The sequence below is a fragment of the Leptonychotes weddellii genome, chromosome 13 (assembly GCF_054177405.1).
Source record: "Leptonychotes weddellii isolate Sample4059 chromosome 13, ASM5417740v2, whole genome shotgun sequence".
NCBI classification, from domain to species: domain Eukaryota; kingdom Metazoa; phylum Chordata; class Mammalia; order Carnivora; family Phocidae; genus Leptonychotes; species Leptonychotes weddellii.
The window spans coordinates 48,178,184-48,205,907 of record NC_138381.1 but is presented as its reverse complement, the minus strand read 5'-3'; the positions used below and the strand labels follow the sequence as shown (position 1 = coordinate 48,205,907).

The following is a 27,724-nucleotide window of genomic DNA, read 5'->3' as shown; positions in this document are numbered from 1 at the left end:
TACATTTATCCCACTTATATAAGGAGGGAAAATTACACACAACCCAGTTTATATATATATATATATATATATATATATAATCTTTTTTTTTTTTTTTTAAAGTAGGCTCCACATCCAGTGTGGAGCCGAAAGAGGGGCTTGAACTCATGACCCTGGGATCAAGAGCTGAGCTGCAAGCAAGAGTACAACACTTAACCGACTGAGCCATCCAGGCGCCCCAACCTAGTTAGATTTCTGAAGGTAAAATGTATGTCAATTTTTTCTGCCAACTCCATGGTCATTTCTTTCTCATTGCTACCTACATTTATTCAAACTAGACACCTACTTTTAATGGACAACACTACCGGTCACGTTTTACTAAATACAAACAGCCACTGAAGTTTTCAGTTTCATTATACAAAAATATTTTTCTACTCCTAGTACTTGAGTAAGAGGTCAAAAGATGCTAATACTGAATAAACTTTTTAAATTTCTATAAATTTCAACTGGCAGTTTAATCAAAATCTAAATACTAGATACCAAGAACTATAGTTCAGTCTTACATGACAAAGAAAACTGAATATGCACCCCCCCCCAGGAAACTCTCTTTTGCCTGTAAGTACTTTAATCCTACCAGAAATCTTAAGAATTCACAGCCATAGAGAATATTTACATCACATATAATAGACTGGGGTCAACAAAAATTCAGACCTGGCTCCTTTAACATTTAAACATAATTTTGAGAACTTTAAAAAATTTAAATTACAAATGCTACGAACCCTCCCCCCTTTCAAAAGGACAACTGGCAACTCTGAATGACTAAAGAAACATATTCTCCATTTTGAAGACAATCTAGAATGTTTAAAATGTAAATGAATTACAAACTATCGCATGCTTGAAAATACCAGTATTTCTATATAAAGACAATTAAAATAACATGAAATTGAAAGAAAATTGAAAGTTCTTAACTTTGTTGATGCAATTCAGAGTGGTTTACCTTGATAAAAAAATAAGAGAAATATTCCACAGTGATAAACCATTCGATGCATTAAAAAAATTTTTTAACCCATCCTTTTAAGGCATTTTAACACTCAAAAAGTTACTCATTCCAAGATTCGTTGATGAGCTAGCTTGCAGTTAATTGAGTCTGACTTCACTTGGGGACACATTTTTAGTTTTGGACTGCAGGGGGCAGATGGTGCTGGAGGGAGTGTCCACAGAAAAGGCAGAACCTTCCAAAGACAAAGTAAAGCAAGTTCTAACAAAAGAGCAGGATGATCTTGCAAATTCACTTTAGCTCAAGGCTTAACAAACAGCCATCAATAAACAGCACAAGAATCCGAAGTTTTAACCGCCATGTATTTGATGTTCCCTTTCCCAGAAGTTTTCATTAAACTGCTTAAAAAAAAAAAAGTTAAAAAAAAAAGAGGCACATTTAAAACTGAAACCGCTTTCACTGTAGAATAGATGAGAAACTTTTAAAACCTATATTGAAATTTGGGTAAAGAACTATTAATAAATACCTTAAGAAATTAGAAATGAGTTCCTGTTTTACATTTACCTTAATAAAGAAATCTAACTTTTAAAAAATGTGTCAAGTAATTGAATGACTAAGGCAAATTTGAATAAAGCAATTTGTTTAAACTCTTCAATGTCTGAAAAGCCAGACATTCTTCTCAAGGCTATAATCCCCCTCCCCCCCCTTTAAACTAGAAAAGTGTGAAAATTTCCTCAGTGAACAGTGAATTCCCAACTGTAAGTTGATAATAACAAAGAGTTTGAAACAAACAAACAAAAAACCCCTGAAGCCTGCCCTTTGATCTGCTTGCTCAGTTTGACAAGAAGCCTGATCTTTCAGAATAGGTTAGTTGACACACAAAAGGGTTTCAGTTAAGCAACACTAAACTGCAGTGTGACTTTACTCTGTTCTCAGTTCATTTAAATAAATGAATGCCAGGCCTCTGGACCTCTTAACAAGTATTTCCAATATGTGCACAAAAGCTGAAGTAACAGGAAGTTAAGACTTCAAGTTCCTTGGCCACACCAGCTGATATTTCACTGCAGCAAACCACGTTTGCTGCTGTCAGGACTGTTTTCATTAAAACTCTCCCTCCGGATTGTGGCTCAGCTTGGAAAAACAAAAAGACTTTTCCACGTTACTCATTTCCTATTGTAACAGCTTTTGAAAAGTTTCCCGGTTACCACTTGTTTCCAAAGGTCCTGCTCTGCTTAAACTTTAAAAAATGTGGTGGCGGGGGAGGGGGATCACAAGCCTCTTACCCCATCCACATACAAGGAAATGTTCAGAAAGCCACAAGATGGCCTATGGATCCCACAGCGCGAAAAATCAATCTTTTCTTAATAGAACCTGGGGTTGGGGGTGGCGAGGGAAGGCCAGAGATCGTGGTTGTGAAGTTGGGACTTTTTAAAAATATCTGGAAGATGCCAGAGAAGGATCTAGAAATAGGAATAATCGAAGGAAAAGTTTAAGTATACAATTAGGAAAAATGGAAACCTAACCTAACAAGTTTCCTGATTAGAGTATCTCAGGAGATGTCACGGGAATCGTAATTAACACCCCAGGCACAAACTCCAAGGTGCGCTTGGCTGGACCCAGCTGGAGAGCAGTTCTAAAGCAAGAATTCCAAACTGACAGAAACTAGGAGTAAAAAGACGTCGGGGACATTCCTCACTGAATCTTCTCTGCTTGTTTTAAAGCCAGTCGCGGGGTGGGAACCTTTTGATATCCTCAGCTTTCTAAAGACGAGACACTATTATCACAAACCAGGCTTACCAAATCTCAGGCCCTGCAACTGAGTTTAAAGTACTTTTGTCTCCAAGAAAACTTGAAAAGATTTTCACAGACTTTTATAAAACAGACAACAGTCCAACTGCACAAGCCAAGCAGGACAGATTTCTTCCCGGCTCCTGGCTGAGCAGACCCGGAACGCGGGCCCCCTCCAAGGTAGTTTTAGGAAAGGGGCGGGGAGGCAGGACGCAGGAGGACAGGAGGAGAGGGAGGGGCCCGGGAGGGAGGACAGCCAGGGAGGCTTTTGTTCTTGCGAGTTTCTCAGCCTCAACTGAAATGGGCCCCTCCAACTACACGACTAGAGGACTTAAAGAGTTTCAGATTACAAGAAGAAACTAGAAAACGGTGCTGTGAATCTCAACATTCTGAGGGGTCTGCCCACCCTCAATAGGATTTGCCGGGAAAACCTAAAAAGGGAAAGAAACTGGGCAATCTCAGCAGTCTCGGCTCCCCCGCACAAGCTGTGAACCAGTCGCAAAGTTTCCCTTCCAACACGTCACCTTTCATTGTTTCCATGAGTCGGCGCTCGGTAGCAGGTAGCCGCTGACCCCGAATATTCCCACCCCGCGGCCAGCCTAGTTCCTTTGCTGGGTGGGTGGGGGGAGAGGGAGACCGGGAGGTACTCGAGGGAGGCTCCGGGGAAGGGCGAGGGGCGCTGGCGGTGGGGGGGACGAGGAGAGCCGCGGGAGCGTATTCGAGGGGCTGCGGGGGAGGATCTGCGAGGCAGATCTGCGCTTTCCCCATCCGAGCCCGAACAATGGGGGGAGCCCGCCCCCGGCGGAAACCCAGCTTTGCTTTCGGCTCCCAAGAACCACTCTACAAAAACAAACCCAACTGATCTCCGTCAGTTCCACCAGGAGAGCGAGAACGCCTTCCAGTAAGGATCTAGACCGGTCAGTCCTTGTCGAGGTGACACAGCCTCCCAGACGCCACCCCGGGCGCTCCCCGCGCGCGTTTGTTACCGAGTCCTTTTAAACATCCGAACCTCTAAACCCTCAACGTTCTCACTGTCCCTTGGGGGATGGTTCGCTGGGAGTCCTACCACCAACTACTATGAATGTCCCGGGTGTTGACGTTTAATTTTACTCCCTGGGAAAACATGGGTTAAGAAACTCCGTGTGTTTTGAAGCCACCGGCCCAGAATGAAAGGAACAGAACTCCAAGGTGAAAACGTGGCCGAAGGAACCCTCTTGGGTTGAAGGCTGCCCCACTAACAATATTGAGTTTTGGCTGTATCCGCTGGACGAGTCTGAAAGAATGTGGAGTTACAAAAACTCCGGGACGCTCCTGGGCATGCGCAGCAGCCGCCCCCCCCCCGCCCCCGCCCCCGCGCTGGCTTCCCTGAGAGATTAACTTCTGTTTTGAACCACTCCACATAAATCACAACAGAAAAGCCAACTCTGGCTCACCACGGAACGTTCGGGGTACCTCCCAGTCAGGGACTCAAAAAGTTAACTTCAAAAGGGAGTTAACATTCTTTGACCTTTCGTGGCGGTGGGTTTTTTTTTTCCTGTGTATTTTGTTTTTAAACCAGACTGACGGCAAGTTTTAGTTGTAACGCTTCCAGAACGCTTCGTGGAAACAATGACAGACTCACTCTGTGCACTTACAACCAAGCCTGCTTGTCACACTTGGACTCATTCTGACTACACGCCGCTTTAAGCTGCTCGCCGTCAGTCCTAACTCTTCATCTTGCTCCAAATTCATCGTGGGAAAACTTTTAGAGGCTAGGAGTTTTTAAAAGTCTAGCTTTCCAAGGCTACCGACACCCTCGGGCGGTTTGGGGGCCAGAGTCGCATTCCTTGATTGTGAAAACACCCCATCCCCAGCGAAGAGAGAGCCCGGGCCCAGCTGGGAGGGAGTGGGGGCCCGGGAGCACAACTTTCAGACAAAGGCGCCGCCGCTCCGCGGTCCCGGCCGGAAGAATCCGGGCGGGGGTCTCCCGACCAGGCCCACACCTCCGCCCGCAAGAACCAGCGAGAAGCCACGCGGCGGCTCCGCGGAGTGTGGGGTGTCCGCTGAGACAATGAAACTTGGAGGCGCACAAACAAGGCGCTGAGCGTGTTTCTTGACAACGTGCCAGCAGCGTGGAGAGGCCCGTATCCCCACAACAGCCCCTCGTGTTGTGTCTAGAAGGAAAACAGCAACTGCCATTTCAGACGCAGCCTCAACAAAGAGAACCGCGGCGGTTCCTGCCTGAGAGCCCGGGGCTGAAAAGTCCACCAAGTCACTCTCGCCCCAAGCCCGGAGGGGCCCGGTGGGGCCCGGCGAGCACGTTTCCCCGGCACCCGCACCCACGGCGGGCACAGCCCGTCAAGCCTTACCTTTCTTGCTTTTCATTCTGGAGCTCCCCTTCCAGCGCGAGGCGATGCTGGGGTCGCGAGGGGCCAGGAGCGGGGGCGAAGGGGGCGCGCGATTGTCCTCCTTCCGGACCGACTCTCCCGTAACTTGTAGGACGCGCTCCAGCCGTTATTGCTAATCAAGGCGCTCGGATCCCAGGCGCCCGCTCCTTGGGTGGAATTCAAGTGACACTTGGGCTTCCTCCTGCCGGGATCTTCTGGCAGCCGGCTTGGGGACTCTCCCTCGCCCAACTCACTCCCCTCCCCACTCCTCTCCTTTGTTCCCCGCTCCTGCTCGTCGTACCTCGGCGCTGTCAGAGTGAGAGAGGCGAAGAGGGAAGGTACAGGAGGTCCTGCCTCCGCCCCCAGCCGCCCGCCCCGTCCCCCGCCCGCCCCGCCGCTCCTCCGCCCCTCCCCCGCACCTTCCAGTTGGGGAGGACAGCACCGAGCTCTCGGGCCGCGCTGCCTCACTCCGCGCCTCCCCGGCCGCTGTCACCCGTCCCTCGTGGGGGCGGCTGGGCCCAGAAACCCGATCCTTCCTCCCTGCTGCGCGCACGCCGCCCGCATCCCTCGCTCGGCGGCGGCAGCGACACCAGCCGGGCGCCCGGGTTTCTCCTTTGGGCCTTTCTTCCTCGGGCTGGCGAGGGTGCGTTTGGTTAGGAAATTGCAACAGATGGAAAAAGGCTGCCCCCTCCTCCACCCCGGGGAAGAAAAGGCTCCCCTCTCGTTTTTGACAGCTGCCCCAAACTCCACCGTCCCGGCTCTAGCCGCAGGAGAAGACAGCTGCTTCTGATTCAAGGGGCGGGGCACCGTAGGAAAAGTATTCAGGACAAGAACCAACTTCTTCCAGAATGCGCGGCTGCCATTGACACGCGGGTGCGGCGCGTCGCACCCTGCCCTTCCCGGGGCTCTTCCTCCAACCCGGACGGCGGTGGGTGGGTGGGGGCGGTTAGGGGAGGAGAGTGAGACACAGACACCCCAGGCAAATGTCTGTTACCCCGGGCTAAGGCTGTGAGTTCCGGACTGGATTGCAAGGCAGTTTCAAAATCTAACACGTTGCGGACAGACACTTGTCATGCTCACATGCTCTTTAAAAAGTCTCAGCCTGGGGACTGCCCGGGCGCGCGCTCGCCGCACTGCAAAAACTCGGCCTGAAACCCCCACCCTCGGACCCAGGCGGATGCCGCCTTTAAGGAAAGGGGGCGACCACACTGGGGCTGCTCATCTGTTTCGGTAAACAGTCTACTTTTAGGACTTAAGCCCTGTTAGGGGACCCCTTCTCCCCTCGGGTATTTCAAACAGAAACTACCCATTGAGTAAACACATGTTCCTGTTGGTTTATTTTGGTTGAGAGTTAGGGCTCCAACAGGAGTTCCTTGATGAGATTACCCTTTTAAAAGACCAGATGCTGTTTGGCTGATTTCAAGAAACGCCTGCCCCCTCCCCGCCCTCTCCGCTGGGTCTAGTTTTCGCGTGTGTGTCCCGTTGTTTTTGAAGTAAACGAACTGTCGCATGCCGCTGTAAGACTTTCCCCATCACTTAAAAAAAAAAAAAAAGCCAAACCGTAAATAAGCCTAGTAGAGACGTCAGCGCCCGAGTCTGCCTCCAGTTTCGACTCTGTGCTGTTTTTGTTTTGTAACTTCGATGGAGAAGCCGGCAGGAAAAGCTCCGTGGAAATAAGTTTAAACCCGAGGAAGACTAAGGCAGCCAAACGATGACTAACTAGACTTTGGAGCCTCTGTTTTAGGATTACACTGAAAATTAAAGCCAGCCTCCCACCCACTCGCCCTCCCAAAAAAAGACACCCCCGCCTCGAGAGTGAATTAAGGCCAGAGTTTACAAAGCTTGGGTGGTTTTACCAATTACAGGACTTAAAATGAATAAACAAGGAAAAAAGCGTCATTCTAAGAAGGCAGCAACCTTACGATTTTTTTCTTCTGTGGTTTGCCGACTGCTCGGCACCTAAGAGAACACACATCTAAAACGGCAAAGGGGGGGAAACATGGTCCTAGGGGAAACCACCAGCCTGGAAGCTACCCTGCAACTTGCTGGAGCGCAGTTCCTTCCCCGGGCCTGGCTGGAGATGAATCAGCTGCTGCGCCCGGGTGCAGGACAGATGTGGGGCGGGGAGGGGGTAGGGGGCCGCCCGTTAGAGGGCCGCGGCGCTCTTGCATTTGAAGGGTTGTTTGTTGCGGGGATTGGTGGCTCGTATCCGTTGGGGAACTGGGAGGAGGGAAGAGACACGCAGGGAGGAGGAGCCGGGGGCCGGCCGACGCTGCGACTCCGCGGTCTGAGTGGCAGGAGCCTCGTCTGGAACCGGGCGGTTACTGGGGAGACGCTTTGTTTGCTAACTTCGAAAGCTGCTTCGGCTGCCTCGGCCGCTTTCGAAGCCACTCCACAAAACACGCCTTCGGGTCGGCTTAACCCTCCCCCTGCCCGTTTACAGAAGCCCGAGACAAAAATGTTTCCTTCTGCGTGGTTATCCTTGGCCACGCGGTGGCTCTCATTAGGTACACAAAGGTATCTTTTTCTTCGTCTAAGTGAACTTGGCTAATTCCTGCGATTCTCAGGCAACCGGGATGGAAACCGAGAGTTGAAGCGACTTTATAGCTAGAAAACAAACTTTACAGGGGAAGGGGGAGGGGCGGGGAGAATTAGAAGCCTCTTTCAAATTGCGAGGAGGAAAACAGTCGAACTTTAAACTCTCTTGCTGGAGGGCCGGCTTGATCCGGCCAGTGCTCACCTTTTGCTCGAGCGAATCATATCAAAGCTGCATTAAATCTGGCGAGATGCACCAAAGAGGAACACCGGCACCATTCTGTGTGATGGCTCTCCCACCCCCACCCCTGCCGAAGGCTGGTCCCAAACTTGTTTAGAGCTTTGGATTGTTGCATTCTGGGAAGAAAGTGCCTAGAGTCTGCATAACACAGGGAAGAAAAACAACCCGAGAGAGTGGGCTCGAAAAACCAGCAATTGCTTAGGATATTTTTTATTTGCTTTTCTCAAGGTGGAAAAACAAGTTTCAGTTCTGGCTCTGTCAGTCCCTTAATGTCCCAGGCAGGGCTTCTCCATTAAACTGATTTAATGACTTTTGGGTTTCCTTCCAGTGCTAAAAGAAATGCTATGGATTCACTTTTGCTACATATTATTTGCTGAATTCATATGAATGTTAAATTGGAAAATTACTTGAGTAAAAGTGAGAAAGTGCTTGGTGCTGGAGAAGGCTGCTGATAAACATTTTTCACCATTATTTATTTTTTCCCTCTAGGCACACATAGTTCCATTTGGTGTCATCTTTTGAAGCTGCCTCAAGGCCAAGAAAAGACACAGAGTTGTGTAAGTTAAGTTACTTTTCACAGCCTGCAAACCCTTCCCAGGCAAAAACTCAACAAGAAACATAGAAAGGCAGGGGCGCCTGGGAGGCTCGGTCGTTAAGCGTCTGCCTTAGGCTCAGGTCATGATCCCGCGGTTCTGGGATCGAGCCCCGCATCGAGCCCGCATCGAGCCCGCATCGTGCTCCCTGCTCCGCGGGAAGCTTACTTCTCCCTCTCTCACTCCCCCTGCTTGTGCACGCTCTCTCTCTGTCAAATATAAATAAAATCTTTAAAAAAAAAAGAAACATAGAAAGGCAAATAAGCCAGGAAAGTGTGTTGATAGGTGCAATTATTTTTTATATATATACCAGGTCTGTCAGGTGATCAGAGAATGTATTTATTTCATTCATCTACTGGACCACCATTGATTAAGCATGATTTCCCTCCAGCAAGAATGATGACTCACACAGTCGCTGGATCCCTTTGGCTTCCAGTCTCTGGGGAACAGATACTTTTATAAAATATGCAGACTGCCGGGCTCCAAACAGTGCAGGAGGATTCCATAATCATCTTTTCACATCTCAGGTCAGAGGGTCTTTGGCTGCTTTAGGAGAAGCTGGCCATTGTCTTTCCAAGGGCTTGGGCTACAACAACCATCTTGTGGTGATTTTATCCACCCGGATTACTCTCCTCCTCTTAGTTGCATGAATAATGTAACTGGGGCTACTACTTTCTTTTGTAATCACTTCCCTCCTGGTCTGCACTTCCTTTCCCAGGCTTTTGCCCTCTCTAGTCCAATCCTCATCGCTCTTCACCTAGAGGGGGTTTGGAATCAAGGGAATAGAGCAAAAAGATTTATTAGTTGAGCACAGCCTCTCCCCTTATATTCCCAACAGTGTGTATCTATATTGTGTTTTCCAGTTTATGAAACGCTTATTTAAATACACAAACTGTAAGGTGGGCTATTTTTTCCCCCTTAAAGTCAAGATAAATAACACATCAAATATAACGAAACTAAAAGGTATAAAACCAAGTATTGGACATAGATATTTGGCTTTAAATCAGGTGATCTCTGTCATTCTTTGGGGGAAGGTCCATTGGATTTAGAAGGTGGTGAAGAGCAGAGACTAACCACAGATGATACACCAGGGCCTCCTGAACAGGTGGGGCATACTCTAAGATCTCCCTCTTCTCTGAAATCTACTTGTAGTTTTACAAGAGGCTGTCTTCCAATCTGCCTGCTTTTTGTACTGCCCCTTCCCCATTTTTAAATTTAAAAAGAAGAAAAAAAGCTATTCTCCAAAATTCAACAAGACAGCCATACATAGTGAAACATGAAAGATCTCTTAATTGCCCCCTTTGCTCTCTGTAGGGGCATATGTATACAACACACTAATGTAAGAGATTTTTCATTGTTATTGTTGTTTTCAAGTCCGCTGTGCCCAGGATGGACCCACACCACTTGCTGCAAGTCTGGCTCTTTTTCATTAGTCAAAATTTGGCCTAAATGTCACTCCAGAGAAGTCTCTGTGACCTCCTGACCTAAATTCATATACCCCCTCCCCCCTCCCCCCACCATCTAGCTCAGGGTTTCTCAGCCACAGCCTTGTTAACATTTGGGGCTGACTAATTCTTTGTTGCAGGGGCTGTCCTGTGCAATGTTTATCAGTGTCCCTGGCTGGTAACCACTACTTGCCGGTATTACCCTCTCTATCAAGTTGTGACAAATAAAAACATCTCTAGACATTGCCATATGTCCTCCAGAGGGGATAGAAATGGTGTGTGTGTGGGGAGGGGGCGGGACGCAGGGATTACCTCTAGTTGAGAACCATGGATCTAGCTCAACCCTTTATTTCTTCCATAGCCACAGTTTTTAATTATTTTGCTTATTTGACTGTTAACTTGTTTTCCTTTGACTCCTCTACTAAAATGTATGATCATTATTAAATCTTCATGCACTTAGCACAATGCCTCATACATCATAGATACTCAATAAATATTTATTAAACAAAATAATGCATGAAAATGAGACTGTAAGGGGATGTGCCTGGCTGGCTCAGTGGGTAGACCATGTGACTCCTGATCTTAGGGTCGTGAGTTCAAGCCCCACGTTGGGTATGGAGCTTACTTTTTTTTTTAAAGATTTTTATTTATTTATTTGACAGAGAGAGACACAACGAGAGAGGGAACACAAGCAGGGGGAGTGGGAGAGGGAGAAGCAGGCTCCCTGCTGAGCAGAGAGCCCGATGCGGGGCTCAATCCCAGGACCCTAGGACCATGACCTGAGCCGAAGGCAGACGCTTAACGACTGAGCCACCCAGGCGCCCCATGGGTATAGAGCTTACTTAAAAAAAAAAAAAAAGATGAGAGCATAAGAATCATTAATAAAAAGAATACAATCATTTGTTGAATATAACATTCCAGGCAGTGTCCAAACACTTCACTTATTTAGTCTTATTTATTCCTGAAAACAACCCTAAGAAGTATTCCTTATTACCCCATCTGACAAATGAAGTTGTCAGAGTCTGGGGAGGTTGAATAATTTATCCTGTCACTCTGACCCCTAGTCAATGATCCAAACAATAATGATATTCTGCAATTTGTTTTTTTCACTTATGTAACAATTTGCTTGGTGATGAGTATTTAAATAGTTTCTAGTTTGTAACTAAGCACAAAAAGATAGTCCACTTATATCTGAAATACTTAACAATTGAGAGAACATGGGCTCACCATCCAAATCGAAGGAGCTCCTCCTGATTGTAAACTAGTGTGTCTCAGCAGAATGTCAGCTTCTATGCAGATTTTTGGGGGCTTGAGTACATTTGTAGGGTTCCTGGGAAGTGGAATGGCTGGGTTGAAGGTATGTGTGTTCAGAATTTTCATAGGTATTGCCAAATGGCCCTCTAAATCATCTTACCTATTTAAAATCCCACCAAAAGTATGTGAGAAACCCTCTTGCTCTACGCCCTCGCTAATACCGCATATTAACAATCAGTTTCATATTTGTCAATCACCTGGGCAAATAAACTGCACCTAATTTTTGTAAGGTTCACACTTCTTTGTTTGAGAAGGTGAGCACATTTTAATGTATTTATTGGCAATTTTTAATTCTTTTTCCTATTCATGACTAGTGTCAAATATTCTATTTTATTGGTTGTTTTCATGTTCTTTTTTCTTCATTTTTTAGAAGGGTAAGTAAGAAACAGTCTGCTTTTGCTCATCTGACAAAGAACTAAAAAGAGTGAATTAACATTGAGGGAACAAGGTTAGGTGAACAAATAATGAATGCAGGGAGGCGACGTGTCCGTTTTTAAAAAATATGTGTCATTTGGAATAAGTACCATATTTATGCAGTAAGAATAAGACTTTCAGAATATCATCCCTGTTTGTGACTTACTCCCTTTCTCCTCCTTCTGTCAAAGGGTTAATTCATTCATGTGTTTCCATTTATCACCATTACCTCTTCCCAACACTGTGGAGGACCCATTTATAATCGCAATAAAATGATGAAATATCTAGGAATAAATATAACAAGAAATATGTGCAAGTTTTATGAAAGAAACTTTAAAACCCTACTGAGGGTCATAAAGGAAGACTTAAGTAAAATAAAAAATGTCATTTATTCTTTCTAGCAAGATTCAGTAGTGAAAGCATAAAGATGTTTATTTTCCCCAAATCAATCTTTAAATTTAAAGCAATTTCCATTAAAATACCAACAGGATTTTTAAAAATTGCCACAGTTCATCAAAATTAAAGAGCTCACAATAGGCAGGGAAATTCTGAAAGAGAGAAGTAGGGGATGAAAGAGGGCAGGGGAAGCCCCTCCAAGTATCAAAGTATATTATTTTTTTAAAGGTTTTATTTTTAAGTAACCTCTTCACCCAACGTGGGGCTCGTACTTACCACCCCGACATCAAGGGTCGCATGTCCCACTGACTGAGCCAGCCAGTTACCCCTAAACTATATTTAGAAGTTGATAATAATTAAAATGTAAAAGTTTTGTACTGAGAAAAAAGGAAGAGAAAGAACAATGAGACACATTAGAATATATACGGAGACTTAGACTTTTGGCAAAAGTGTCTTTTCAGATCAGGGATAAACTGAATTGGGACAATTAACTACTTTTAGTTAAAAATGAAGCTGGATCTCAATCTCACTTCTTTAACAAAAATAAAATTCACCTGAATCGAAGATTAAAATGTTGGGGTGCCCGACTGGCTCAGTCAATAGAGCATGTGACTCTTGATCTCAGGGCTGTGGGTTCCAGCCCCATGTTGGCTGTGGAGATTATGTAAAAACAAAATCTTTGAAATAATAATAAATAAATACATAAAATAAAGATTAAAATGTTAAGGTAATTAAAAAGGCACCTACGCATGTTCTAGAACAGTGGTTCTCCAGGCACAGTGTGTGTGGCGATTTTTCCTCCCAGGGGACATTTGGCAATCTCTGGAAACATTTTTGGTGAGCTTAACTGGAGAGGAGGGGGATGCTACTGGCATCTAGTGGATAGAGGCCCGGGATGCCACTAAGCATTCTGCCGCGCCCGGCCAGACCGCAGTGAAAATTACCCTGCCCACAGAGCCTGGAGTGGTAAGGTTGACACAACCTGTTCTGGAAGAAGACATAAATATGATCTTGGGAGTGACGGAGGCCTCTCTGGTCAGGACATACAATCAAGAGACAGGAAAAGATATAAACAATTATAAACATTTTGTGTTTTCAAAGAACTTTTGTTTGAGGAAAAACACCTAAAACTTTCCAAAAGCAAAGAAAATGGGAAAAAGATACTTGCAGCCTATGTCAGGCATAAGACCAATTTATCTAACTTATGAAGAACTCCTACAGACCATAGGAAAGAAGAACTCTGTTTAAAAAGCTGGGCAACGGGGGCGCCTGGGTGGCTCAGTCGTTAAGCATCTGCCTTCGGCTCAGGTCATGATCTCAGGGTCCAGGGATCGAGCCCCGCATCGGGCGCCCTGCTCAGCAGGAAGCCTGCTTCTCCCTCTCCCACTCCCCCTGCTTGTGTTCCCTCTCTCGCTGTGTCTCTCTGTCAAATAAATAAAATCTTAAAAAATAAATAAATAGGGGCGCCTGGGTGGCTCAGTGGGTTAAGCGACTGCCTTCGGCTCAGGTCATGATCCTGGAGTCCCCGGATCGAGTCCCATATCGGGCTCCTTGCTTAGCAGGGGGTCTGCTTCTCCCTCTGATCCTCCCCCCTCTCATGTGCTCTCTCTCTCTCATTCTCTCTCTCAAATAAATAAATAAAATCTTAAAAAATAAATAAATAAATAAATAAATAAATAAAAAATAAAAAGCTGGGCAACATCTGTAGATAGGCAGTTCACCAAAAAAAAAAAAAAAAGGAATCCGAATTAAAAAACCATGGAAACCTTATGTAGCAGTCGTTACAACAAAAATAGTAAATTAGACAGATTAATAATATATATTGATAAGGTTAATAATATATATTGATAAGGTTTATAATATATTAAAGATTAATAATATATAGTGATAAGGTTTTTTAAAGCAAGGTACAGAACAATTATCCCTTTTGTGTAAAATATCTTATGCCTATAGTTTTTTGATTGAAACTCGAATATTAACCCAAGGAAATATTCACAATGGCTACTTTTGAAGGAAGAAAAAGAAGGGAATAAGATGCATAATAAAGGGGCTTTTTTTCATCTTGTACTTTTTTGGTACAAGCCTGAGAAGAGAGAGAGAGAGAGGCAAGTATCCCATCATATGTGGGTGCAGGGGGCCTACATAATTTTATTTTACCTTCACTTACTCCTTCTTCTGTGCTCTTCCTTTATGTAGGTCTAAGTTTCTGACCTGTATTATTTTCCTTTTCTCTTAAGAACTTCTTTTAACATTTCTTGTAAGGTATGTCTGCCATGATCATTTTTAATGACCAAATAATAGTCCATTGCAACTGGGGATATAATTTATGTACCAATCCCCATTTATTGGACATTGAGGTTTCATTCTGGTTTGAGTTAGAGGGGATTTTTGAAGATCCTATATAAAAATAAGCAGGGATCTAAAACAGGAGTTTGAAATTGTATTTGGGGCCTTTAAGTCTGGCTCTGCGGGCCAGGAGCCATGGGTGGTTAATCATTAGCAAGTGCGAATAACCCCCAGTGACACCCTGGGAGCTCATTATTCATTGCCTTTTTCAGGACACAATAACAAAGGCTGTCAAACCATTTACATTATTGAATTGGATGACCAAATTTAGAAAGGTTAACCCCGATGCAGGTAATTTTTATAGAAAATTTGGCCAAGTATTCCAACATGTAAAAATAGGGCAAGATGCTCTCCCACAAAACAAATTTATACATGCTATCAATGTACGGAGGGAGTCAGCATATCCCCTGAAAGGCCTGGAACATTTAAGTAAAGGCTTTCTCTTCTCCTGGCATATTTGTGAAAGCGAACAATCTGTTATCTCCTGAAATGTTTCAGCAGGCCTCCACAGGATGTCATGAAAAAGCCAAAACAACTCTCCCATATTACCTTAAAAGGCAGGAAAACATCATCATGTCCAAGCTACTTGGATATCCTTTATTTTTAAAACTTAGATATATTTTATTTTATTTTTCCAACCCGTTTTGGGAGCTGTCCTCAGCCACACATTTACAGAGTAGATGATCAGGGCTCCTCTTCAAGGGTGAAATAAATGTTTGAGTCAGTCCCTATTTTTCTCTCCCCTTCTGCTTGTGCTTGGCAACAATCCACACCCATATGTACTAGTCCCGAATACATTTTTTTAAAAGACCTTAAAAATAGCCAGGTGACCTCAAAAACAAAGACTCTGTCATGCCTAGAATGTCTTTCTTTGTTTTGCTTTTTTACTTTTTATTACGGAAAAATTTAAATATCTAATATGGAGATCCTAGTATAATGAATCCCCACATACCCATCACCTAGATGCAACAGTTACCAACCCAACGCCACTCTGGCTTCATATTCACACACTCCCTTTTCTCCTGTATTATTTTGAAGCAAATACCAGACATCATATTATTTCTGGATAAGCTCTTACAGTTAATATTCTGGCTGGTAACTCTTTATTCCCTAGTTTAAGTGGTCTGTTTACTAATGGGGCTGAGAAGAAGTCCCAGAATGATGCCCTATTGTATTTTCCTTTCTAGCTATTTCTGTTGCTATGACTAAACATTTTCTTCTTGCCAGGGAGAACAATTATATTTTATTTTATTTTTTTAAAGATTTTATTTATTTATTTGAGAGAGAGAGAATGAGAGAGAGCGAGTACATGAGAGGGGGGAGGGTCAGAGGGAGAAGCAGACTCCCAGCTGAGCAGGGAGCCCGATGCGGGACTCGATCCAGGGACTCGATCCAGGGACTCCAGGATCATGACCTGAGCCGAAGGCAGTCGCTTAACCAACTGAGCCACCCAGGCGCCCGAGAACAATTATATTTTATCTGTAGATGGCATTTTAAGGCTTTTAGTTCTCCTAGCCTCTTTTAGACCAATAATAGAGGTAAATTTTCTTTTTTGGACAGTTCTATCTTCAAACAGTTATTTCCATTTCTCCTATTTGAACAGTCAGACCATTTGTCCTGATTTTTTTTGGTTCAGGCAACATACTCACCAAATCAGTATCTCACTTTGAGATCTCTAGAACTACTGTTTTACTTTACTGGCCCTAAAGAAATAAATTACTTTTTTTTTTTTAAGATTTTATTTATTTATTTGACAGAGAGAGACACAGCAAGAGAGGGAACACAAGCAGGGGGGAGTGGGAGAGAGAGAAGCAGACTCCCCGCGGAGCAGTGAGCCCGATGCGGGGCTCGATCCCAGGACCCTGGGATCACGACCTGAGCTGAAGGCAGACGCCCAATGACTGAGCCACCCAGGTGCCCCAAGAAATAAATTACTTTTAAAAATTAATGGCTACAAATGTGTTTAAGGGCAATTATTTCCTCCTTGGGCATTGTGTGTGTGTGTGTGTGTGTGTGTGTGTGTGTGTGTGACAAGAATAGGAAGATGGGGGAGGAAAGTCTAGAAAGATTTGATACATCTAGTGTGGAGTTGTTTTCAGCCAGGACAGCCAGATGGTAACATGAAAACACACACAGGCCTATTCCACAGTGTAGAAACATGACATTCTGACCATAAAGTTTGAAAAAAGTAGAATTTCAGATAGCTAAACTGTTTTTACTTCCTCCCTCCCTTTCTCCTTTGCTTCCTTCCTTCTCTCTCTGTCTGTCTCATAATTCTTGGATACATTATCCCTCACTGGAAATCAGAAATCTGTGATTTTTTCTAAATATTTTGTACTTCGCAAGAATCCCATTTAGTTTTATTTTATTTATTTATTTATTTTAAAGATTTTATTTATTTGACAGAGACACAGCAAGAGAGGGAACACAAGCAGGGGGAGTGGTGGAGGGAGAAGCAGGCTTCCCGCCAAGCAGGGAGCCCGATGCGGGGCTCGAGCAGGAACTGAGCCGAAGGCAGATGCTTAACGACTGAGCCACCCAGGCGCCCCTATTTATTTATTTTTAAATTTTAAGTCAGACCCACGCCCCAATGTGGGGCTCAAACTCACAGCCCTGAGATGAAGAGTCACATGCTCTACGGACTGAGCCAGCCAGGCGCCCCTTAGTTTTAAAAACTAAACAAAACAACTGTTTCAAAAAAGGGTCTAGATTTCTTGAATTAGGTTCACTTTGTTTTCATCTAATAAAATCATATGTTCATCTATCAGCTTCTTTATGGGAAAGAATATAGAAAAAGCCTACACAAAGTTCTACTTCATCAGTCACTTGTCACTTCTTATTTGTTTGATTGCAAAGTGCATTTTCCAAACGGATTAATGATTCTGTAAGCACAGTGCTTTGCCTTCTGTCGACATTCTGTTGAGCCTCCGAGAATTCTTGAGATCCCCCACCCCCACCCCCAGTCTGAGATACACGCCCTTCTTTGTAGCTTTGAAATCCAATTCACAAAATAAAGTCCTCATTTTTCATACTAATGATATTTAGGAAAAGTTTCCTCTCCAATACAACTTAAATGTACACTTGCTTTCCCCATTTCTCCAAAATACATATCTTATTTTTTAAATTGTAACTTGCATGAAAAATGCAAAAAACCCTCTAATCCAGGGAAAATAATAAGACAAATTTAGTTTGTTGGACTTCAAGCTGTGAAAAGAAGGTTTAACGAAGTTACTGTTAAGGAATCCTTATCTGGTAACAGGTGGTCTAAGCTGGGAAAAAAAAAGCTTACAATGCTGGAATGGGAAGTTGACATTCATTCCTCATCGATTAGCTGATTAGCTGTAAGATTAGAGCCTCACCTCCGCCCCCACCGCCGGCCACTCGCACAGAGCAGTTTTCCCAGCTATGGATTGTTCTTGAGAAATAAAGCCAAGAAAGTTTGGAGGACTTTCAAGAGTTTGTACTCTTTCTTCTAGGTTAATGAAATTGAAGATTTATTTTCTTTTAGCTGGGGGCCTCTGGACCTACACTCTAAACTTCATCCACTCCAGACACAATTTCAATGTCCATAGAAACAAAACAAAAATAAAATTGTGTACTTCTAGGATTCAGCTTTATCTGTTGCATCAAGTCTGTCACCCTCAATGTAAAATAACGCCTATGTCCAAGTTGTGAGAGTATGCCTCCCCTCTCTCTGCAGGTTTTCTTTCTTTCTTTCTTTCTTTTTTTTTAAGACTTTATTTATTTGAGAGAGAGAGAGCATGAGCAGGGGGAGGGGGAGGAAGAGGGAGAGGGAGAAACAGACTCCCCGCTGAGCAAGGAGCCTGATGCAGGACTAGATGCCAGGACCTGGGATCAGGACCTGAGCCAAAGGCAGACACTTAACCGACTGAGCCACCCAGGGGCCCTCTTGCAGGTTTTCTGCAGTGAGCTTGGACTGACTTACTTTTATCATCATAAAAACCAGTAGGTGTTATTTTTTTTAGTTAAAGAGAAGACCTTGGCCTCAGGTTCTAGGTACAATGAGAGGTTCTGCATGAATGAAATAGTGATATTAAGTCACTTGGCAAACATTGACAAATATTCTTGAGTGCTTACTCTGTGTACAGTGTGAAGCTGGTTGGTGTGAAAATTAAGTAAACAAAGAACAATAGATGAATGTGCCCAGGAGTTCAAAGGAGGAGAAAAGATGAGTAGTTGAGTGAATTTCAAAAGCTGAAGAAAGTAGGACTGGCAAGGATTTGAGGAAAAGGAAGCCTCGTGTTCAAAGCTGGTGAGAGAACAACTCACCAATGTATATTTAAAGTCTTGAAAATGGGGGCGCCTGGGTGGCTCAGTCGTTATGCATCTGCCTTTGGCTCAGGTCACGATCTCAGGGTCCTGGGATTGAGCCCCACATCAGACTTCCTGCTCAGCGGGAAGCCTGCTTCTCTCCCTCCCACTTCCCCTGCTTGTGTTCCCTCTCTCGCAGTCTCTCTCTCTGTCAAATAAATAAAATCTTTAAAAATAAATAAATAAAGTCTTGAAAATGGGTGCACTCTTTGGAGGATTCATTGTAAGGTTCGGTGGTCTAATTTGGCAGATACATGGAAGGTAAACCTCAAAACATATATTGAGGTCAAACTACTAGGCTGAGGTGGGGTACGGGGCCTTATTCTGTAGGAAATGGTGACTATTTGGCAACACTTTTGGAGGACAGAGTTTGCCATTTTCTCCAGAATGAATTAGGGGCAAAGAGTCTGGTTAAAGGGGTTTTAAAAAATTGAAGGCTCGGAAAAAAGAAAAAAAAATGGAAAGCCTGAAATGTCATTGTAGCTGTGAAAAGGGAAATGATTTTTTTCACTTGGTCCTCGAAGTTTCTAAAAAATAAGGCAGGATTTATGATGCCTTGATATTTGATGCTGTACAGGCAATTACTACAAACACTTCAAGTATAGAAAACACTTTACCATTGTTGATACTATAAAAAAATAATGAGTAACCTAGATGAGAACATGGGCCTACTTCAGACCAGGCCAGTGCCCGAATTCAGACTGCAGAAGTCAGCAATTTCACTTTGCTTTAATTTTCCTGTTCACACAGCAGAGGTCAAAGGGTGCAACAGGCAAAGGCTTGCAAAATGCTTGGTTTCTTGGTCACCATCCTTGGGATGCCTACAAATAGGCTGTTGGCTCATTACTGCAGTGACTGAGATTACTTCCTGAGCCAGCTCATAACTATTATTTAAATAGGCCATTTCTTACTGTGATTGGCAAGATGTTACGAGATCTCTGGTCTGGAAGGAGGCTGTTCCTTAAAGGTTTTGTTGAATGAATCTGCAATTTGTAATCAGCTCTGGGGAAGGAGCACTGGTGTTGTGGGGTTAAAATAGAAATCTGTGGCTGTCAACCCTCATTTACTTTTTTGTATGTGTGGTAAATTCTACATAATGTAAAATGGTACATGGTACATTTTTAAGTGTAGAATTCCATGGCATTAAGTAACTTCACGATGTTGGGCAACCATCACCAGCACTAGAACCTTTCTCATGACCCTAATGGAAAGTCTATACCCACTCAACACTAACTCCCCGTTCCTCCCTCTCCCCAGCCCCGAGCAACCTCTCTGCTACTTTCTGTCTCTATGACTTTACTACTCTGGATCCCTCAGATAAGTTAAATCACACAATATTTGTGCTTTTGTGGCTGGCTTATTCCACATAGCATAATGTCTTTAAGGTCCATCCATGTTAGAGCATGTGTCTGAATTTCCTTACTTTCTCATTTACTTTTGTTTTGTGATTTTTTATTTTAACATACTTTTGACTTTATAAAAAAGTGGTAAGAATAGTACAAAGAACTCCCATATACTCTTCACCACCCAGATTCTTCAGGTTTGGTTCATTATTTTACACACACACACATACACACACACACATACAATCATTTCCCACAGATATGTCCCTTTTTTCTTGAATCGGTTGAGAATAAGTTGCAGATATTTGTCCCTTGAGCTCCAAATACTTCAGTGTGTATTTCCTAAGAACAAGGACATCCCCTTACATAATACAATGATCAAATTTAGGAAACTAGGGCACCTGGGTGGCTCAGTTGGTTAAGCAACTGCCTTCGGCTCAGGTCATGATCCTGGAGTCCCGGGATCGAGTCCCGCATCGGGCTCCCTGCTCAGCGGGGAGTCTGCTTCTCCCTCTGACCTTCCTCCTTCTCATGCTCTCTGTCTCTCATTCTCTCTCTCTCAAATAAATAAATAAAATCTTTAAAAAAAAAAAATTTAGGAAACTAACGGGGCACCTGGGTGGCTCAGTTGGGTGGCCGCCTCTTGGTTCTGACTCCAGTTGTGATCTCGGGGTCCTGGGATCGAGCACCCCATCAGGCTCTGCACTCAGCGGGGAATCTGCTTGAGGATTCTCTCTCCCTCTGCCCCTCCCTCCTGCTCAAGCTCTCTCTCTCTCTCTCAAATGAGTAAGTGGGTCTTTAAAAAAAATTTAGGAAACTGACATTGATATAATGCTATTACCCCAAATATGAACCAGATTCATATTTTGCTAGTTGTCAAATAATGTTTTTCATAAGAAAACAAAAATTTCTAGGCTAAGACCCAATCTAGAATCACAAGCTGTATTTAGTCAGTGTATCTCTTCAGTCTCCTTTCATCTGGAACAGATGGTCTTTGTCACTCATAACCTTGCCATTTTTGAAGAGTAAAGTCCTGTTATTTTATAGCAATACACTCACTCTGGCATTGTCTTACGTTTCTTCATAATTAGGTCGCGGCTGTGCATTTTTGACAGATCACAAAAGTGACAGTATGCCCTTCTCAGTACATTGTATTAGGTGGCACTTGATTTCAGTGTTGACTTGTCCCCTTACTGGTAATATTGACTTTAATTACTTGGTTAAGGTGGTGTCCAATCCATTGTGATTCTAGCTTGAATCAAATATTACTATAATATTTACCTTTTTTTTTTTTTTAAATTTTACTTATTCATTTAAGAGAGAGACCGCTAGAGCACAAGCAGGGGAGAGGCAGAGGCAAAGGGAGAGGGAAAAGCAGACTCCCTGCTGAGCAGGGAGCCCAACGCAGGACTCGATTCCAGGACCCTGGGATCATGACCTGAGCTGAAGGCAAATGCCTAACCGACTGAGCTGCCTGGGCGCCCTCATATTTACCACTTTCTAACACCATTTCTTTTGCATTTATTTGTTGGCATCTACTATTGTTGGCATCCTACTACTGTTCTACTAAGAGCTTTTCCTTCCCCATTTGTTTGCTTGTTTATATCAGTATAGATTTGTGGAATCCTTCTATTCAGTAAGCTATAACTGATCACTATTATTTATTTTTATGCTCAAATTGTCTCACATTTGGCCAGTGGGAGCTCTTCAAACTGACTCCCATATCCTTTTGGCTTGACTGTCATTTTTTGAGGACTTTCTATTTTCTGGTATGGGAAAATATTCCAGACTCATACTGATTTTTCCCTTCCCAGCCCTGGAATCAATTATTTCTCCAAGAAATGCTGGTTATTTTCAGTAGAGTTAGAAATCAAGACTTGGGCTCTAGGTGTGCTTATAACTACTGGAGTATCATTACTTTTAGGACCTAGCAGAGAGGGGAGAGGTGGGCATGTGCATATACACACACACACACCTGTATCCGTATGCTGAAAACCATGAATTCATGGTTTCAATCCAACACCACAAGACCTATTTCAGTCTTCCTGGTTTTCATAGTTGTAACTTTCTTCTCTGATGGGGAGAAACCTGTGTCCCCTTAGTCTCAAGCAATTAGCACATGTTCAATTCTAGAATATATCAACCACACCTCTGCAAAGAACAAACCTACTATTATAATTCAATATTTTTTTTCTTTAGTCTGAGGGTATAAGGTCAAAATACTATGTTCAAAAGTTACTTGAGTTAGTTCTTTATTCCATCCTCTTCAACATGACTGTTATTCTTTTGAAATACATTTAGGTTTATTTTTAAATTTTTTATTTTATGGTTGCCCCACATTCTTTTGATTTTGTCATTATTTTTTTATATTTAAAACAGTAGCATAGGGGCACCTGGGTGGCTCAGTCAGTTAAACATCTGCCTTCGGCTCAGGTCATGATCCCAGCGTCCTGGGATCGAGTCCTACATCAGGCGCCCTGCTCAGCGGGGAGTCTGCTTCTCCTTCTCCCTCTTCCACTCCCCTTGCTCGTGCTCTCTCTGTCAAAATAAATAAATAAAATCTTAAAAAAACCCAAACAAACAAACAAAAAAACAGTAGCATGGTGCCAGAGTCAATACTAAGTGTAAGGTTTACCTAAAGAAGGGTCAGTCCTGTAGGTTCCTCCCACCATGTAGGTAACCTCTCTAGGTAACCAAGATTATTAGTTTCTAGTGTTTCCTTCCTCTGTTTCTTTTTGCAAAAAAATAAGTCAATATATGTATATTTCTTTATTATATGATAGTACACTATAGATCATCAATTCTCAAACTTTGTAATCTCTGGGTCTCTTCACACTATTAAAAATTACTGAAGAAGCAAAGAGCTTTTGTTTATGTGGGTGAAATCCATTATATTTACTGTATTAGAAATTAAAACTGAGAAATTGTAAAAACATTTATTTACTAGTTCAATTAAAATGAACAATAATAAACTCCTGAAATGTAAACATATTATAGTTTTGTGAAAAATGACTCCACTTTCTCAAATAAAAAAATAGAAAGAAGATGGCATTGTTTTACATTTTTTGCAAATCTCTTTAATGTCTGCCTTAATAGAACACAGCTGGATTCTGTTTCTGCTTCTTCAAGTGATCTCCTGCAATATATTGTTTTGGTAGTAGCATGTAAAGAAAAGCTAGCCTCAAATAGAGTTGTCTTTGGAAAAGAGTATTTTAACAGTCTTTCCAGGTTTTGTGCATCTTCTTTGATATTACTTTAAAACACAATAGTGATAGTTTCTTAAAAGTTAGTTGCCATGTGGAATCTGAAGCCATATCAACAAACTTTATTTATTTATTTATTTATTTATTTATTTATTTGAGAGAGAGAGAGCACATGAAAGGGGGTAGAGGGTCAGAGGGAGAAGCAGACTCCCCGCCGAGCAGGGAGCCTGATGCGGGACTCGATCCCAGGACTCCAGGATCATGACCTGAGCTGAAGGCAGTCGCCCAACCAATTGAGCCACCCAGGCGCCCATATCAACAAACTTTTAAAAATTCTATTGCATTAAAATCTATTGATCTACTTTATACCTTGATAGTATTTTTTAACCATGCATGATTTTGTACCATCATGTTTTGGTCATTTGGAAAATTATGGTTAAGTATATGGATCTCCCAATGTTGATACATTGTATTGTACAGTATCAAAAATTGTTTGATTTAATATCATCTCTGAACCCATCAGAAAAGTCTTTAAGCTGAAATCAGCTGAAAACCCCATAGTAGTGGATGGGATTTTTCCAAAATTCTAATTTTGACTTGAAAGTTTGAATTTTACCACTAGTAACATATACTATCAGTTGTTTTGCTTGAAGCAATAGGCTCACTTCAGTCATAGCTAAGAAAAAAAAAAACTGTCAAATACCCATGTCTGAATAACAATAGTTTGTCTATCATCTGTTCTTTGAAGTAGAAATGGTGTTCCATGAAAAAGTGGCTAGTTCAGCTTGTAACTCAAACAACAGCAGACATACTTTTCCTTGAGATAACCATCATACTCTGTGTGCATCAGAAGTGATTCATATATACTTCCCATTTAGTCACATAGAAAATTGAAAAGACATGTCCTTAGGGTCAAGTTTCAATAATATTACCAATTTTTATTGCTTCATCAAGGTGAAATTGTGCCCCCCACCAAGAGTACATTGCAGTAAGTGCACTTGTCACAAACTTGATTTGTGGTGGCCCCAACAGTTTTACCCTCATTGTTTTTGCACCATCAGTGAGATGCCAACATAGTGAAAAAAGACAAATGATGACTTAGTAAGTAGTATTAGGAAAATAGTTTTGATTTTACAGAGAGTCTCAGGGACTCTCAGGTTGTGGACCACATTTTAAGAACTACCTTAGATATTTTTTTGTACTTTCCTTTTTTCACTTAAGAAATATATTCTGGAAATCACTCCATATCAGTTTATAGAGATCAACTTTCCTACTTTTTTTTTTTTTTTTAATACTTCCATAGTACTCCATTGTATAGATGCACCATACTTAAATTACTTTCTTATGTTTGGACATTTAGACTGCAGTTACAAACAATTTTGCAGTGAACAATCTCGTGCATATGTATTTTCATAGTATTGAAGATGTATCCTGAGGACAACTTCCTAGAAGTGCAATTGCTGTGTCAAAAATAAACACGTGTGGTTTTGGGTTAAATGTTGCCAAATTCCACTTCACAATGCAAATTTGCATTTCTACCAGCAATGAATAGGAGTTCCTGTTTCTTTACACCTTATAACAAAGTATAATGCATAAGATAGAAACATAAATTAATCATATATTAGACCCATAGGTTATCTGTGAAGCTGACACCAACTTTTCTGAGAACTTTCTTCTCTAATACCAGTCTATGGGATGACTGATTTCAGTAGACCCTAGCCAAAGCTGGGCCAGATTCCCTATCCTGGGAACTCTGGAATTAGAAAGGAGGTCCCATTCTGTCTCTGTTAGGAAATGATGTAAAGCTGGGGCCAGTTCAATTATATTGGGTCATATGCCAACCAATGTAGAGAATATCTGCTCTGTAGAAGCAGAGATGAGAATTACCCCATTTCCTGATATCTTCTCTAATTCCTGTTTTAGATCCTGCAAGGGTTAGTTTAACTTCCAGCTCTTGGATTATAGTAGAGACTTGTTACATGTTATTACTCTCAGATACTCTTCGTATTATTACTGATTGGCTGTTTATAATAAAAAGAATCACAATTGAGAAAAAGAGTTACAATGTAATAAGATATGATACTTGATCATAAACCTGCATTAATTAGGTTATAAGCTTTAGTTGCTTTAACAAAGACCCAAATAAATAGGAAAGAACTTTCTTTCTGTGTCAGTCTGAATATAAGCACTCCAGGGCTAATACGGCAGCTCTGAGGTGCTGAGGGTCACACGCCTTCTATTTTGTTGTTCTACCATGGCTGCTCTTGTTTTTGTTTTGTTTTTCTTTTAAAAATGTATTTATTTATTTTAGAGAGAGAGAGCGCACATGCAAGAGACCATGAGTGGTGGGAGGGGCAGAGGGAGAGGGATAGAGAGAAATCTCCAGCAGACTCCTCACTAAGCAAGAAGCCCAACATGGCTTGATCCCAGGACCCTGAGATCATGACCTGAGCCAAAATTAAGAGTCAGATGCTCAACCAACTGAGCCATCCAGGTACCCCTGTGGCTGCTCTCTCATAATCTAAGATGCCTGCTTTAGCTCTTGCTACCTATCAACTTTTCAGACACTAGAGAGAGAGAAAGGAACAGGGCAGGCATGCCTATTTCTTTTAATAGCTTAAGAATATATGATATATATGAATTCTCACATCCCATTAACTAGAACCAAGTCACATAGTCAAACCTAGCTGCTAAGGAGGTTGAGGAATATAGCCTTTGGCTGAATGGCCAGGTGCTAATCTAAAATTTGATAATTCTATTGCTAGAGGAAGAGGGGAAAATGCATACAGTCCCAGCTACAACCCACCCCCTGATCAGCCAATTATATATGCTCAGGCTTCTTCCTACATATAAAACACACTTTGTTCCCTGTTCAAGTGAAACAACACAAATTTCCATCTGACCACTTCATTCAGTTCAAAATCTAGGATCTCTGTGACATACATTCCCCCATCAGGACACTCTGTGACTCTTTTCATGTGAGCATCTTCTGAAAAACAAGTTACCTGTGCCACTCACCAAAAACAATGGTGAATTAGGAATGGGATCATAAGAATCCTCTTTCAGAAAAAGAGGGAAAGAGCAATCATTGAACTAAGGCAATGGTGTAATGCTTGCTAAGGTGAAAGGCTCCCTACCCTGGCAATAAAGTGTGTTTCCCCATTAGACCCCAGCTCTGCCAGGCAGTCTCCTTCATCACCCTCTGTGGTTTTCGGCTTTGCCTCTGGAGGGTTCTTCAATCAATTATCCTTCATAGCCACATCTGAAGTGGTATTGAAGGGTATGCTCCTGCATGGGTTCAGTTGTGGGGGCCCTGGGGATTGCTTTAGGGGTTGAAGAATTCTAAGTTCTTGAAGATCAGTCTTGTGGATTCTTAACATATTATTTCTGGTATATTTCCTTCCGTTCAACTCCTTGGTCAAGTAACCACAACCATACATAGTGTCTGGAAAGCCTGAAGAGCCTCCTTTTACTCACTAGCTGGTACATGGCTCATATCCACACTCAAAATATCATGAAGAATAACCTGATGCCATGGAAGCAACTGGCTTAGGTTGGAAAGCAACCAGACTTTATTAATCTGGCTGGCTCCTGTTGACTGGTAAAGAGCACATGAGAAAGGTTTTACCAAACATCCTTAGGGGAAATGTATTCCATTTCACTCTCCTTTCAAACCTGACTAACTCTTGCCTGGACTCATTCCTCTCATAGGACTTAGCTAAAGACAGAAAAAAACAATCAATATACATAAACATTCTGACTTTCCTCAAACACTTCTCCTAGAGCTATGAGCCTGACTGGCATGAGTACTGCCTTCCAAGATGTTGGAGGAGATAATCTGTCTGAAATTAATATAGCTACTGCCACTTTCTCTTGGTCGGTGTTAACGTGGTATATCTTTATCTCTTTACTTTTAATCTGTCTTTATATTTAATCTTGTAGACAACATATTGCTGGGTCTTGTTATTTTTATCCACTCTGATAGGCCCTGTCTTTTAATTGGTATATTTAGACCATTCACATTTGAAGTAATTATTGATATACCTGGATTAATATATGCCATATTTATGACTGTTTTTACTCACTGTTCTTGTTCTTTGTTTTTGTATGTCCATGGGTTGTTTTGTTTTGTTTTGTGGGGTCTTCCATTCTTTTTCTGAGTTCTCTGTTTTTAATTGAGCATTTTGTATGATTCATTTTTTCTCTCCTCTCTTAGTGTATCAATTATACTTCTTTTTTTTTTTTAAAGATTTTATTTATTTATTTGAGACAGAGAGAATGAGAGAGACAGAGAGCACATGACAGGGGGAAGGGTCAGAGGGAGAAGCAGGCTCCCTGCCGAGCAGGGAGCCCGATGCGGGACTCGATCCCGGGACTCCAGGATCATGACCTGAGCCGAAGGCAGTCGCTTAACCAACTGAGCCACCCAGGC

At 42.6% G+C, this 27,724-nt stretch overlaps 1 protein-coding gene and 1 long non-coding RNA gene across 4 annotated transcripts in view; both read right to left on the bottom strand.

Annotated features, from left to right (window-relative positions):
• The window catches only part of TGIF1 (TGFB induced factor homeobox 1), an 8,198-nt gene extending 2,509 nt beyond the window's left edge, over positions 1 to 5,689 (bottom strand). Inside the window, exons 1-2 of the mRNA XM_081801557.1 lie at positions 5,550 to 5,689; positions 5,114 to 5,297 (exon numbers count right to left, since the gene is read on the bottom strand). Coding sequence (XP_081657683.1) covers positions 5,114 to 5,128 — 15 coding nt within the window. The 5' untranslated portion in view covers positions 5,129 to 5,297; positions 5,550 to 5,689. The remainder of the gene's footprint in view (positions 1 to 5,113; positions 5,298 to 5,549) is intronic.
• Positions 5,690 to 8,817: 3,128 nt separating this feature from the next.
• Positions 8,818 to 27,724, bottom strand: part of LOC145716793 (uncharacterized) — a 26,703-nt gene continuing 7,796 nt past the window's right edge. The window contains exons 2-7 of one of the 3 annotated variants that reach the window (XR_014139686.1): positions 12,816 to 13,055; positions 12,623 to 12,719; positions 12,345 to 12,445; positions 11,839 to 11,956; positions 11,172 to 11,274; positions 8,818 to 9,256 (exon numbers count right to left, since the gene is read on the bottom strand). This is a non-coding gene — a long non-coding RNA (uncharacterized LOC145716793). The remainder of the gene's footprint in view (positions 9,257 to 11,171; positions 11,275 to 11,838; positions 11,957 to 12,344; positions 12,446 to 12,622; positions 12,720 to 12,815; positions 13,056 to 27,724) is intronic. The other 2 variants (XR_014139685.1, XR_014139687.1) reach the window with 2 other exon arrangements.